The sequence below is a fragment of the Lagenorhynchus albirostris genome, chromosome 13 (genome assembly GCF_949774975.1).
Source record: "Lagenorhynchus albirostris chromosome 13, mLagAlb1.1, whole genome shotgun sequence".
Taxonomy (NCBI): Eukaryota; Metazoa; Chordata; class Mammalia; order Artiodactyla; family Delphinidae; genus Lagenorhynchus; species Lagenorhynchus albirostris.
In genome coordinates, this window is record NC_083107.1 from 78,324,097 (window position 1) to 78,340,088 (window position 15,992).

The 15,992-nt window shown below is 41.4% G+C and overlaps 1 protein-coding gene across 1 annotated transcript in view; it reads left to right on the forward strand.

Moving 5' to 3' along the window:
- NBAS (NBAS subunit of NRZ tethering complex) overlaps positions 1 to 15,992 on the forward strand; it is a 336,980-nt gene that overhangs the window by 201,859 nt on the left and 119,129 nt on the right. The window contains exons 39-40 of the mRNA XM_060168734.1: positions 5,603 to 5,679; positions 6,068 to 6,205. Coding sequence (XP_060024717.1) covers positions 5,603 to 5,679; positions 6,068 to 6,205 — 215 coding nt within the window. The remainder of the gene's footprint in view (positions 1 to 5,602; positions 5,680 to 6,067; positions 6,206 to 15,992) is intronic.

Sequence of the window (15,992 nt, forward strand, 5' to 3'; positions counted from 1 at the left end):
GGCAAGGAACAGACAGGAGCTTGCCCTCAGGATAGAAGCTGTAAAAATGGGAAATCACCGGTGCCATGTCATGTTTCCAAATGGCATCTACCCTCCAGTCTCTGTCTGCTTTCGGTGCCTCTCCAGTGCCTTCCGATACTTGCCTTTTGTGCTTTATCTAGAGTTTATAGTCTTCATCTGCACAAGGACTGTACCAGTAACAGAACCCAATCACAGAAGAATTTACATAGAATTTATTATTCTGGATTTCGCTGGAGTTCATCCTATGACAGTAGGGCAAAAGTCTGAGTCATAGTTCCCCAGAGAAGGGAAATAGGCCAGGTGCCTTTCTCTTAGGATTAATCCTGAGGAGTCAATTCATATGAGTGAAGGCTTACCCTGTGGAGTGGATTTTGGACTTACCCCAACCTTAAGGGATCTTCATCTTGTGTAGTTAAAATAGATGTCAAGAAGCCTCTTGAGAAATGGGCCAAATGGACGTTCACGTGGGTGAGTTGTGCCGGCTAAGTAGCAGTCCTGGTCGAGTTGCTGCAGTGAGGACTTGGCTTAAAGTGAGAATTTGAAAAATACGTGGCAATTCGGCAACAGCTATGAAAATTATGGCTGCGGGTATTGTTTAACCTAATAATTCTGCTTCTAGGAATTTATCCTGTGAATTCACGCACATGAAAAATATGGCATATGTTCATTGCTTGCAATAGCATAATATTGTCGACAGCCTGGTACATATTAACAAGAAGAGATATCTAATTTTGTATGTCTTGTTTCCTGTCTGTATTAGTCAGCTTGGGCTGCCGTAACAAAATACCATAGACCAAGTGGCTTAAACAACAGAAATTTAGTCTCCCAGTTTGGAGACTGGAAATCAGGGTACCAGCGTTTTGGGGTTCTGGTAGTGGCCTCTTCCTGGCTAGCACATGGCTGTCTTCTCACTGTGTCTTTACATCAGGGCGGGGGGCGGGGGAGGGAGGGAGCGGGGAGAAAGAGTAGAGTGTTTACAAGTGAACTCTGATGTCTCCTCTTATAAGGGCACTAACCCCATCATGAGGATCCCACTCCTCATGACCTCATCTAACCCTAATTACTTCCCAAAGGCCCCATCTCCAAATACCCTCATGTTGAGGGCTGGGGCTTCAACATATAAATTTGGGGGAATCACAAATATTTGGTTCATAACACTGTCTTTACAGATTAACTGCCTTTCTGAGTTTAGGTTACATAGCTTTCCAAGCCTATGTAAAAACAAGTTAATACTGCATTCTTTGCAGAGCTTTTTGTGGCAGTTAGAGCTAATTTATACAAAGCCTCTATCTCATATCTGGCTCATCAAAGCAGATTTTTTTTTTAAATAGTTATTTTCATTTTATGATAATAATAACTATTATTATTGTTATATAGAGGAATGGCATGAGCACTTTCTTTATAGAGAGTTTGCATTATAGGTCATTTGAATGTCAGATTAATTTGGCTGGGGTATAGGGTAGAGATAATATCAGTTAAAACCATAAGTTATGGCTGGCCCATATTTATGAAGGCCTTGAGTGCTAAATAAGAAATCTAGCTTTCCTTCTTTAGGGAATGGGAAACCATTGAGGGGGGGGCGGGGGGGAGAGAGAGAGAGAGAGAGAGAGAGAGAGAGAGAGAGAGAGAGAGAGAAAATGTGTTTTCAGCTGGCGAGAGACATGATTACACAGTACTTAATGAACATTCCTATAAAATTAGTATGAAACTACTATTTTAAGGATGGATTGGAAGGAGAAAGACTGAAGGCATCAGGTAGAGTTGGGGGGTTATTGAAAGAGTCCAGGTTTTGAACACTGACAATCTAGAGTTCGTGGCAGTGAAAATAGAAAGTATGTGTGAAAGAGTTCTTTAGAAATAATTCAGCAGGACTTGATGACTACCTGAATGTTGGGAGCGGAGAAGAGAGTAAAGTCCAAGATGACTCTGGGGTTTTATGTGTCTCACTGGGAGAATAGTGTACTATTTTTAGAAATATGAGAGTTACTGGGTACAGGACGATCAATTGGAAAAACTTGTGCAGTAAGTCAGTGGTGGGTCTTAGCTTTGATCCCGTAACTTTCTGGTTCTGAAGATGGTTTCCCTCCTGCTGTATCATTCTGCCTGATTTTGTTTGCCAGGGATTCATTGTACATTTATAGATGTTTTACTTGTTGTTCTGAAATGTACCCCGAGTCTGGTTTTATTCAGGTGTGGGCAGACACCCAGACATGAAAATGATTGTCATGAAGGAAGAAGTTTATACTCACCAATCCCTAGAAACAGAAGACACAGCAAGCCACCTGGGCCACGTGGGGAGGCACTCAGGTCACCTGGAGGCAGAAGGCATGAGGCCAGAGTATGGGTTTTCGTGGGAAGGAACAGGAGAGGTGTGGTAGGCACGCTTGAGCAAGCTTACGATGGAGAGTTTGAATAACCTGGTGGACTCTGGGCTATGGGATGGTCTCTGGCTGACCGGCGCCTGGCCCTGAGGTGATCAGGGCGAGGTAGTATTGCCTCTGTAGTGTAAAAGCCAGAGAGAGAGGGGGTGGTTCAGAGAATTGGCTCTGAACTGGTTGGTCTCTAGGTCAAAGGCGTGCTCACCGGGAAACCGTCTGCTCTACCTGCCAATTGACTAGCTAGCCCTGGGAGGGCAGTCTCACCAGGATCGTCAAGACCCCCCCAGTGTCAAAGCATTATAAAATGCAGAAAAGTTTGAAATGATGAACACATTTGTATATACGAAATAAAACCCATGTGGTTATTATTCACTTGGAGCAGATATTTGTATTTCAAAGTGATTATTTTCACTGCTTGGTGAAAATTAACAGTGATGATTCTTTGGACTCCTCTGAGGGTGATTTTTGTCATTACTTTTAGCTCATGGAAATTAACTATTTCTTTTCTCTTTTGCCTGCTGAAAGCTTTGTATTCAGTGATACATGTTCAAGAAATGCTAGTGACCATCTTGTGAGTTGTATCTGTGAATTAATATAACTCTTTAAAAAATAAACCTACTGGAACTTACGTATTCAGATGGAGATTCTCTCTCTCAAAGGTATCTTCTGGGAACTATGCATTTGTTCCAACCATGCTGTCATGGCTCTTTTTTGTTGTTTTTGTTTTTTGTTGGGTTGTTTTCCTTTTGGAATTTCCTTCAGGGTCTGTAGCATATGCTTAGGAATATCTTCAGTGGTACCATATTTTTTCATCCCTTGAGGGTGCTTTGGTTTTTGGAAATAACCAAATGCACATTAAATGGAGTGAAAGATTGAGTTGATGGCAGGATTTAAAAAGAAAAAAAAAGAAAAGTCTGACGGGAAGATAGTCAGTCATGGGACTGATTTTCCCAGGCAGGCTTCAGACTGGCCCTAACCAACTACAACTCTGAGAGGGAGAGGGGTGGTCCTCTACTAGCTGGAGCATCAGCCACTCACTTGAAATAAGGGCTCCTGAGCTCTGAAGAGACAGGGCTGTTTTTTGATGAGTGGGTTTAGATATACTTGTTTGAAAATCGGCCTCTTTTGTGCATAAGGAAGGGAAGTACCTGAAGAAAATAAAAACGGGGGTGAAAAAAACTAAATAAGGTTGCAGTTGTAGGTCATCTTATAAGAAAAGCAACAAAGAAAGAAAATTAATAGGGAAGAATTATTAGTATGTGAAACTGTTGGAATTTGTTTTTTCTCCAAATTAAAGGTCCTGCGGACAGCTGGGCAGATATTAAATGGTAAAGTACATAAGGCAGACATAAGCCAAAATGGCAGCCCTGGGCTTGTGTGTGTGTTTCTATGTGTGTTTGTATGGTGTGCAATTTCTAGACTCTAAGTAAATCTTTCTCAGAAGTACAGGGTTTTCAGCAGACTAAGCTTACATGCTTTTTCTTCCTTCATCTTCTGTTGTCCAAAATGTACAACTTAAGTCCTTCATCCTTCAGTTTTGATAGTGTTCTAGAATACATTCGGCGATTTTATAACTCTTCTTTGCTCTCATACTTGTTTGTATAAAATTTGATTTGGGCCCTTTGCGTTGTAGTTTTAAATTATTTATTTGAAGACTTTTTCTGGTCTTAGTGTGTTTACTCTGAAAGGGCAGGAACCCTGATTCTCATTTTAGAGCAATATTAGGTTCAGAGAAAGTTCTCATTGATACTGAGTGAAGGGCTGAATGTGGAAATGGGCCTTGAAATGAGTAGCTTTTGATCAGAAAACATCTCTAGAACAGTACAGTTCCTTGGGAGGCCTGAGGCTGACTGGTGGTCCAACTTGGTTTATGAGATTTGGAGAACACAGAGGAAGTGAGTATTTAGAGAACTCTTTGCAGAGGCACAGTGGAGAAAGCTCAGTTTCTTCCCCCATAGATCATGCGCAGGACATGCTGGGTTTTAGGTCAGCCTCTGATGCTCCAGCCACTTGCAGCTGGCTTCTCACCGCACACCCACCCACTTGCTCCAGTGGTCAGCCGAGCTCAGCTTATATGGATGGCTTTAAATTTTAGTTCAAGTAAGACACAATTAGGAAGGTGAATCTTCTGGGAAAAAATTATATGGTGTATTTACAAAGTGAAATATTTACTTTGAATTATTTAAATACTGTTTACCTTCATTAGTGAAGGTTAGGAGAGTCCGTTCTTTAAAAATAAAAGATTTACATTGTGATTACAGTGACTACCTGGTATTTGTCACTTGAGACCCTAAATGGAATACCTCCTTATTAATATAAAATGGATAGGGCTTCCCTGGTGGCGCAGTGGTTGAGAGCCCGCCTGCCGATGCAGGGGACGCGGGTTCGTGCCCCCGTCTGTGAAGATCCCACATGCAGTGGAGCGGCTGGGCCCGTGAGCCATGGCCGCTGAGCCTGCGCGTCTGGAGCCTGTGCTCCGCACAGGAGAGGCCACAGCAGTGAGAGGCCTGCGTACCGCAAAAAAAAAAGAAAAAAAATGGATATAAACACAGATGTTATTGGAAGTGTTCTCTCCTTTATTAAAGCCATGACACTGATAGGTCGTTGCTTATATAAAAATTTTTGTGGAAAAGTTGTAGATGGTTGGGATATTTTAAGGTGTTCTATAATCAAAGCAAGAGACTGGTTTTCCTTCTGTGGAGTGTGGTGAAGAGAAAGAACAAAACCACTTACCGTAATTGTAGTAAAATCAGAAGATTTATCCTAAATCTGCACTCACAAAAAGCTGTGTTGTTACTCTCATCGTTAATGCTCAGACGGTCATTTTCTACAGTAGCTGTCATTGATATCCAGAATTTTATAGCTTGGTCTGGGTCTTGAAAACCAAAAGATTAGCTGGCAGAAACCATCCTCACTGATCTATATGCACTTAGACTTTGTAGCTGCACTAATTGGGTTTTCTCTTGTGTAAGTAACAAACAGCATAATTTGAGTTGAGGCAAGGTTATCATTTAACATAGTTTCATGTAGTCTGTTATTTCTATGGTGCTGAATAGACCTTCATAAAGGATCTTAAAGAGTTCTCTGAAACGAATTACTGTTGACATCATAAAGGACTAAAGTCATGACACTTAGTAACTATGAATGTCACATGGATCCTCTAATAATATAGTGCAATATATATATATGTTTTCTACATTCAGTTCTCTTGCAGCTGGCGAGCGATGCTTTACCAAATGATATGACCCTGGCTCTTGCTTATCTCCTTGCCTTACCACAGGTAAGTTTCCCCTTTCCAAGAAACAAGGACTTAAAAATGAATAAGCTAAGCCTTTACTGGGGGTTTTCACCAGTAAATTGTTTGTTATATGTTTCACTTCCTTCTGGTTGTTCTTGCAAGATGGAAGGACTGTGGTCAGTATCCGGAAAGTGAATTCTACAATGTTAGCTGAAATGTTGATTTTAAAATCTGCTTTCATGTGCATAGGATCTGCCTTATAATGTCTTCTGAATTTTAATGTAGTCATATTAAGATGAGCTTGAGCTTGAGCTGATATGATAGAAACTTTGAACCAAAATTCTAGAGTAAGGACTAGAAATGTAATGGTTTATGACGGTTGTGCCAATTTCCTTTCAGCTGAGCTGTTTCTCTCGTGCTCCCTTCCTAGGTGTTAGACGCTAACAGGTGCTTTGAAAAGCAGTCGCACTCTGCTCTGTCTCTCCAGCTGGCAGCCTATTACTATAGCCTACAGATCTACGCCCGGTTGGCTCCGTGTTTCAGGGACAAGTGCCATCCTCTTTACAGGGTGAGTCCTCGTGGTTTCCACCCTGTTAATGGGCAGGGTTAAGCTTTTCTAAAGTAGTTAAACACGTTTACCTCTTTGGAGGGACTGATGCACTTTGTATTCAGAGTGCTTTGTATTCCCAGTGGCTGACAGCCTTTGCCTTTTCTGTGTTATACGTAGTTGCTTTTCCAGGAATTAATAAGAAGTAGAGTTTCTAATATTTATTGTGAATGCTGATTCATCCCCTAACTTTTCTGTCATTTATTTTATATTACAGCGTTCTTAGGAAAGGCTGAAGGAGAGGAGAAATGGAGAGTTAGCTTTTTAACTCACTTCTCAAGAGGAAGATGGCTCTAATTGAGGACAGTAGGCAATGTAGTTCTTTGAACGGTGCTGCACTTTTATTTATTTTTAAGCCAGAGAGATATGAGAGTAGTAATTATGCAGATGAAATGTTGAGGCACACTATGCCTACTTGCCACCAAGCTTCTGACACTTTTATTTAACTTTATTGTTAATTTCTGAGTGAGAGCACCTAAACATGGCCTCAGGTTACACGTGCCTTCTTTTGTGGACACGGAAGTGTTCCAGATGCCGCTGGAAAATGGAAGCCCTCTAGGTTTACTTGTATACACCACCTTTAATCATCAGCGTTTGGAAATTATTTCCTTTTTATACCGGACATTTTAAGAGAATTACCACTTTAAGAGTAGGTGAGCAAATAGATCAGACTTCCAAATCCACTCTGTGTACAAATCCAAGCTTCAGTTTTTACTGAGGCAGAATTCTTCCTCTCCGACCCAAAGTAGACTATAAAGAAATAATTTCACATGAGTATCAAAGTTCTAGCTGCCTCTGCCATCCAAAACATATCTAAGAACCTTAAGTATGTGAAAACATTCCATTCGTGGCAAAATCTATGGCTTTCATTCATCAGTTTTTATTTAAAAAGAGGAAGGTGAGTGGGGGAACCCTGTGCCATGCAGGTTACTCTCCCAAGGGCATCATCAGTGTCAGTGGGTATTGTTCTCAGGAATAGGTATATTAAGATGGAATTGGCCAAGAAAAGGGCTGCTTCTTTTTTTTTAGCCAGTTGATATATTACTTTATTTTGGAAATTTTGAATTTATTTTTTTGTTTTCAGTAGCTACTGCTGCTTTGTGCAGTACTTTTATCCTATACTCTAGTAATTTTCCTTTGTTTTGCTTTTATATCACAGGTATGTTTTTATGTGAAATAAGGAATTGACCTACTGTGTTATAAATTGAGGAAAAGAAGTGATTATATAGGTGGAAGTGTGGCAGGTTTATTTCTGGAACAGTGTACTTACTTAATGTCTTTCTTATTCCATTCAATTGGTTGGCTGGCAAAGAGTATTCATGGCGTTTGCTGGTGTCTGCTTTTAAATGTCTTTATCTTTTCAGTAGTACATACACAAGTGCTGGATAATTGGCTCAGGACTGTTTCCATGTGTGTAATCTATATTAAGGTCACACTGCATGCCCAACACTATGTTCCACCTTTCATGAATACAGAGGATTGAAAGGCCACTTGGTCAGCTGGTCTAAACCCCACCCCGAGTACCTTATGTGTGCCACGGCCTCTGAGCGAGTCTTGAGATGAGAAGGTGATTATGGCTGTCTGACCTCAGTGAACTCACCACTTACCATAAATCCATGAGAGACAGTTACGTAAAGGTGGATTAGAGGAGCTGCAGATGAGAGGACTGGAAACCCTCGCCAGACAGACCACGTGTTCAGACTGTGACAGAAGCCAGAGAGCTGGCTGCAGATGACTACTTATGCCAGGGAGTATTCTAGATCCTGGGGAGAGAGTCGTGAGCAAAGTATATGTAAAAACCGTTGCCCTTTTCAGAACCCTCTTACACTGTTGGTGGGAATGTAAATTGATACAGCCACTGTGGAGAACAGTATGGAGGTTCCTTAAAAAGCTACAAATAGAACTACCATATGACCCAGCAATCCCACTACTGGGCATATACCCTGAGAAAACCATAATTCAAAATGAGTCATGTACCAAAATGTTCATTGCAGCTCTATTTACAATAGCCCAGAGATGGAAACAACCTAAGTGTCCATCATCGGATGAATGGATAAAGAAGATGTGGCACATATATACAATGGAATATTACTCAGCCATAAAAAGAGACGAAATTGAGCTATTTGTAATGAGGTGGATAGACCTAGAGTCTGTCATACAGAGTGAAGTAAGTCAGAAAGAGAGAGACAAATACCGTATGCTAACACATATATATGGCATTTAAAAAAAAAATGTCATGAAAAACCTAGGGGTGAAACAGGAATAAAGACACAGACTTACTAGAGAATGGACTTGAGACTATGGGGAGGGGGAAGGGTAAACGGTGACAAAGCGATAAAGAGGCATGGACATATATACACTACCAAACGTAAGGTAGATAGCTAGTGGGAAGCAGCCGCATAGCACAGGGAGATCAGCTCGGTGCTTTGTGACCGCCTGGAGGGGTGGGATAGGGAGGGTGGGAGGGAGGGAGACGCAAGCGGGAAGAGATATGGGAATATATGTATATATATAACTGATTCATTTTGTTGTGAAGCTGAAACTAACATACCATTGTAAAGCAATTATACTCCAATAAAGATGTTTAAAAAAAAAAAAAAAACCGTTGCCCTTTTCAGATTTACATTCCACTGAGGAAGGAGCACTATAAACAAAATAAGTAAATAAAATGTATACTTTATTAGATTATGATAAGAGCTTTGAAAACAAGAAGACAGTTAAGGACTGTGTGTGTAGAATACGATTTAAACAGCCTCAGGAAAGACCTCAATTGAGTAATGAAAAGGACGAGCATAGCACCAGAAAGATGGAGGGGAAGAACGTTCCAGATCGAGGGGTGGAATCTGTAACAGATGAATTGAGGTATCCCTGTCCCATCATATGTGCTGTGGTGTTTTTTCACAAAATATTTAAGGAAGTATTAAAATGTCACGCTATAAAATTCAAGGCTTGGAAGCATTGCCTGACTGCAGAGGAAAAGCATAGAAATAGAGTCTCTGACCAGACTTCACTGTGACCGGATGGGGTCTCTTCTCTCTGGCTGGGAAGGTGTCAGGATGGGTGTGACAGTAGCAGGCTTCGTGAGGGCTTGTGAACGAGAGTTGTCAGGGGTCAGTAGGAAGGTCAGACTAACCCTGGGAAGGCATTGGCTGTCTTAGTACCTTTCACATTCCTTCCCGCTTGATCTGTGGAGCAGTCTCTCATGTTGCAGAAAGTAAGACACAGAGAAATGCGGTTACTTGCTCAGGGATGCTCTGGGAGAAGGTGACACCTGTCACTTAGAGCTCCTGACCCCAGTCTTTACCTTCCTTTTACTTGGATGTGCTGCCGCCCTAGCTTTGTGTCAGAAGCAGCGTGCCACTGTGTTTCGGACCTGAGTGATCTCTGGCCCACAGTTCTTAACGGGTCATTCCCAGGAGGATGTTTTCACGTGCTCTGCGATGGCTACCAGCTAAAGTCTCTCCTGTGTATGGCAGGGAAGCCCCTCAGAGGACTGGCGGCTGTTCCTCACCCCGGCAGCCATGATCCTGACACTAGCTCGTTTGAGGTCTATGCTCCAGCTGTTCAGAATGTATATTTCTCTTAATTTAACATCCATTCCCACACCTCTGCGCCTGTGCAGATGTAATTCTCCTGCCTGAAATACCTCCTTCTTCTTCCCATTATCAATAGGTAAGTCTGAGCTCAAAAGAGCCTCCTGTGTGAAGTCTTCTCTGCTGCCTCAGCAGATACCGGCCTGAAATAATTTTTTTTTCATTTATATCTTACCTTTATAATTATTGTAAATGCATCCTTTTTTAAAGTTGTAGTATAGTTAATTTCCGTCTCTCACGGCTCTCCTCCAGACACCCACTGGAGTGGTTCTTTTAGGCTATGGTAGCTGATGCAGTCTGTCTTCTCGCCTCGTGGTAATCTTGTTGAGGGCAGGAATCCCATCTTCGCTGAATCCCCAGGGCTTCACCCACTGCAGTTACTCAGTGACTGTTTATTGGCATGTGAATAAGTTGAGGAATCATTCCAGCTGCTGTGATTCGGACAACCTTCAGTTTTACAGTTTCGAGCCCTGACCCCTCATGGATGGGCACGTTAGCTGGATGTTTTAAGTATGTTTGCGTTGTCCATTGACTACCTAATGACTCATTATTTGAGTCTTTTCAGCATCTCCCCCTGTATAAAACGGCACTGCTGGGTTTGGAATTAGATATGACAAACTCCTGACGAATCATCCTGGAAACTGAAATCAAAGTGGTTTCAATTTGTTGTCCACACATAATAACGCTCTGTGAAGCTTAGCGTCCACTTGATTGTCAGTTCAGCTTGTTTCTATTCTCACATTTTCTCTTCCCACCCCCTGTAGTTCTGAGCTGCTAGAATGATAACTTAGGTAGATTACTAGGTTTGAATAAAAGTACTGATATAATTTGTGGTGTTGTTTCTGATAAAAAGCCTGTGCATCTTGACGGGAAGCACATCCCGAGTCTGCCACACCCGGCAGCAAACCTGGATGAGCTTTGAAGCAGCCCCCTGGGCGTTCCTGTTTCTTTTTAGAGACCTGTAATGATGATTGGCAAATGGTCACTTGCAGAGAATTTTCTCTTCTAGTATTTGTCCTAATTAACTCTTTATGTTAATGCACACATGACAAAAACCTCAAATGATGAAAATAGGATAAAACAAAAAGTATTTCCCTTTTGTCTACTTCCAGAAATAGTTTATGGATATGCGTATTTATATAATAACTTTTTATGCAAATATGAGTAAACTCTACACATTTTTCTGTACCTTGATTCTTTTCATTTATATCTTACCTTTGTAATTATTGTAAATGCATCTTTTTTTAAAAATTGAAATATAGTTAATTTACAGTGTTGTGTTAGTTTCTGGTGTACACAACGTGATTCGGTCATACATACATACATACACATACGTAAATATTCTTGTTCATATTCTTTTCCATCATAGGTTATTACAAGATACTGAATATAGTTCCCTGTGCTATACAGTAGGACCTTGTTGTTTATCATTTTATATATAGTAGTTTGTTTCTGCTAATCCCAAACTCCTAGTTTATCCCTCCCCACATAAATGCATCTTGAATTGTGATTTCTCTATCATTCTTTTTAAAAAGTTTCAGAAAATAAAATCAGTTAAAAATGGAAACGTGCCCTTTAGTTTTATATGCTAGAGAAGCAAACCCAGCAGGGGATGAAATTCAAAACTTTATGGTAAACTATTTCTAAAATGTGTTTTCTTAAGCTACTAATTGAATATGCCAAGTAGAAAATTATTTCAAGCAAATAACAACCCTAGAGGGGAAACATACCACCTGTTCAAAACTTTCCAAACAATATTACCAAGAAATGGAGACTATTAAGCCTGAATGGATTTATTACCTCTTCTAGTAAGTAGTAGATGAAGTCATCCAGCATTTTGGTGTCATAAATATTTATGTGCATTTTGTTTTTACAGGGACTTGACCATATTCTTTAAAGAAATCGCATTTTTTTCACCCCATAGAAGAACTGCATTGCCAAATTTGGGGGAAAAAATTAGAGTAATTTAACACTCTACACTTTTTTTTTTTTTTCACGGTACACGGGCCTCTCACTGTTGCGGCCTCTCCCGTTGCGGAGCACAGGCTCCAGACGCGCAGGTTCAGCGGCCATGGTTCACGGGCCCAGCCGCTCCGTGGCATGTGGGATCTTCCCGGATCGGGGCACGAACCCGTGTCCCCTGAATCGGCAGGTGGACTCTCAACCACTGCGCCACCAGGGAAGCCCAACTCTCTACACTTTTTAAATTTTTGATGCCTTTTTATGTTTTCAGTTTTTGCAGTATCTTTTTGTTTTTTAATTTTATTTATTTATTTATTTATCTATTTATCTCTCTGTCTATCTATTTATTTATTTATGTGTTGGGTCTTCATTTCTGTGCGAGGGCTTTCTCTAGTTGCGGCAGGCGGGGGCCACTCTTCATCGCGGTGTGCGGGTCTCTCACTATCGCGGCCTCTCGTTGCGGAGCACAGGCTCCAGATGCACAGGCTCAGTAATTGTGGCTCATGGGCCTAGTTGCTCCGCGGCATGTGGGATCTTCCCAGACCAGGGCTCGAACCCGTGTCCCCTGCATTGGCAGGTAGACTCTCAACCACTGCGCCACCAGGGAAGCCCCAGAATATGGGAGATTCTGAAGCTACCCATAAAGTCCTTCAAAAGTTTCTTAGAGCCCAGGAGCTTTCATACCCATGGATCATATCATTGAAATTAGGTGGGAAACAGAGGAAGAGAGGTTTGAATATACTCTGCACACAGAAATTCATGACTTCAGGTGTGAGGCTGGGTGTGGAGCATTGAGGGAGCCCCGCTGGCAGGATAGGGAGGAAGGGCTGATGGAGTGGGGTGCCCACGAGGCCAGAGGCTGGGGGTTGGACTCACTTCCTCGCTGCCGGACCCCAGCTCAGGATGCCTTCCATGCAGGTTGGCATCTGTAAAACAGCAACAGCAGTCTCCTGTGCCCATCACTGGGTTGGTATGAGGGTCAATGAAAATCATGTGAAAGTGCTTTAGAAACTTTAATGCAGTACACTTGTGCCGTGAATGAATGAATGTATGAAATGAAGTGTTGGGCTGAGTAGAGGATGCTTTTGGAATATTTTTAGAGAAATTGTGATAAGCTCAGGGGAAGAATTATTATTAAAATTTAAGTCATACATTGGAAGTAATCATGACCAGTAAAGTTCCTGAAGGAAGGGGTAGAAACTAGTAGTGATGATGGTAAGACGAGAAATTTGCATGGAAAGCCGGAACTTACAACATGTCCATCCATCTACTCTCATTCAGTCTCTGTGAAGAGTGTATCAGAGAGAAATTGCCTCAATTTTAATAATGGAAAACCTGACGCTCAGGAAGGAAGAACCAGCAATCCAGGTTCTTTGATGCCAGTTCCTGTGTTTTTTCCTCATAGCTAATGCTCTTTGTTTTGGGAAGATTTTGAAAGAATTAGTATTATGTTTTACCAATAAATAAGTATTGAAAATATTCCTACACATTTAACAAATGTTTGATCCATAAACTTGAAGACCTATCATCAAGGAATTAATAGAATGCCCCTTTTCACCACCTTATTAGGATGGAAGTTTAAAAGGAGGTATATTTATATCAAGAGGTTGAACAGAAAATGATATTCTAAATTCTTTCTGTTCTAAATCTCTCTCCGTTATTCTTAGAGAAGACAGAATGCTTGGAAACACAGCTCAAACCAGGATCTCCAGTTGAACATCTACCGTGGTGTGTCCTCTGTGACCATTTGTATTTACACATGTGTGTATATGTGTAAAAGGGATGAGAGGGAGAATGTGTGTGTTAAAAAAATAGGTCAGTTCTGATGTAATATAGAATGACAGCATTAAGGCCATCATTGAAAGTTGATCATCTGTAAAAGGACTCAAATGCCAGATCTCATGTACATTTGGTGGGAGCTGTGTGTACATTGATCTTGTCAAGATTCTTATAATTTTAAGAGATACCCCCCTGCACAACGAATATAAAAGGCTGGTTCTTGGGCGACATTATGCCTGGGAGTCATATCTTGCCTTGCCACCTACCCTGAATGGCCTTAGTCAAGCTACTCACCTCCTTACCCATCTTAAAGAGGATGGTACTAGTAGACTCTGGTCCCCCAAGATTGTTAGTATTAAATGAGATTCAGTTCATGTGTATTTAGCACTATGTCTGTTCCATACCAAAGACTGAAATATTAGGTATTTGTTCTTAAATATTTCTTAGAAAAGTGAACACATTTGATGCACAGAGAATGTGAAGTAAAAATTATTCAGAGGGGCTAGACAATTTCTACTTAGTAAAGGAGAAGGTATGAAAGTTGTTTAAACTGTGTAGGGACCTACTGGTTATAATTTGTTGGTCTGAAATTGTATTTTTAACAAAGAAATCTGTTCTGATGTTTAGTGGAGGCATCAATGAGATGAGATGTAGAACTTCCCCAGTTCCACACCTGGAGGGATTTACAAGGCTTTATTTTATTTTCATGATTGAATTCTTATACATTCACAGGATTTTAGCCCTAGAAACGTGATCATCTTGTGAGACTCATTTGCTCTACATCTGAAGAAACTGAGCCCCGGAAGAGTCAGGAGTGTCCATTGCTCCCTCTAAGGAGTTTCCAGCATTCTTGTTTGTGTTTCTATAATGGTTCTTATATTCAGGTGCCTTCTGTGAGTTGTTTATGTGTACATCTTTGACAATCACTAGTTTTAGTTTCTTGGGAGTAAGCGCTGGGCCCAATTTGCTTTCATATAATAAGAGAGAAAAAGACATTTAAAAATATTTTGTTTGTGCCTCCCAACACACCACGAGGATGGTGTGCTTGTTGACTCTCTTATAGATGAGGAAACAGAGACATGACGTAACTTGCCCCAAATTGCATCTCTGCTAAATGAAGGATCTGGAATATAAACTAGTATTACTAACTTAAAAGCTACAACTGCTGTTCAGTGTGTCTCCGTTTTACTCCACACCTGACTTGTTCAAGAAACTCTAATGTGCTCTAGGAAAGACAAATCCACTAAGTACCCATGGTCTCTGCCTGCTGGAAGCTGTGTTTTAATACTTATAAGAGAATGCAGTGTAAAGTGTGCAGTAGAGGTGCAATTAAAGTGTAACTGGTGTATACCTTTGAGTAAATTCCATAATCCTTTTCACTTTTGGAGCACCTGCTAAAGGCCAGGTCTTGGTTTGTGTATTTGTGTGTGTGTGTGTGTGTGTGTGTGTGTGTGTGTGTGTGTGTGTGTGTGTATGGTCTCTTAAGCTTTGTGAAGCCATGCAAGCTATATATATTGCCATTTTATAGATGAGACAATCAAATTTGAAGTTGTTAAGTAACTTGCACAAGGTCAGCTAGTAACTTCTCTGTGTCCACGCTTATTACACTCTGCCATGCCATTTTCTTCATTCGTAAAAGGAGAGAATAGGTATTTTTTGCCACATACGAAAATGAAGGTTGTATGTGGAGACTTGAAGCTCTCTATGAGATAAAGAAAAGCCAATGTAAATATCACTATTTATGCTCATTATTGCTCTGTGCTGCCATTTTGGAGATTAACCCTCTACCTGGTTTGGGGATTTGTTTCATAAATGGTATTAGAATACAAAGAGAATAGAAGTGAGATCACATATATAGTCCACTCTCCCAATACAGGGACCAAGTCCTTGAGATGCCAGAAAGCAAACAGTAAAAACATGAATGTGGAGCAATAGCTGTGAGAAACCCTTGGGCGAGGGGAGGTGGTCGATTGCATGCGTGGGGGTGGGAGTCACACTCAGAGATGGACGGCCTGGCTGTAGCCTCTCCCTCAAAGCACGCTGGGCAACTGGAGGCTGAGGACTCGCCTGAAACCACAGGGTCAGAGTGTATATGGAAAGAAGCCTTCCTCACAGTTTTGATGAACGTGGGTTTGCTGGTGGAGTGCAAAACCGACCCAAAGAGTTCCCGGAAAGAACACCTACAGAAGAGCTCTCCTGCTGCCCTGAAACCCTGATCATTGGATATTTGCACCTGCTCTCTCTCTTCCTAGGCAGGCAAGTGCTAACTGGATGAGGTGTGAGAAGAGCAGGCAACAACAGAGCACACCAGGGTGCAGAGCAGGTGTAGACAGGCTGGCTGGTCCCCAGCAGCATCCCTATACCAGACAGCTTCAGAGGGGGCTTTGCCCCGATGGGCGGTTCAGGGTGGTGCC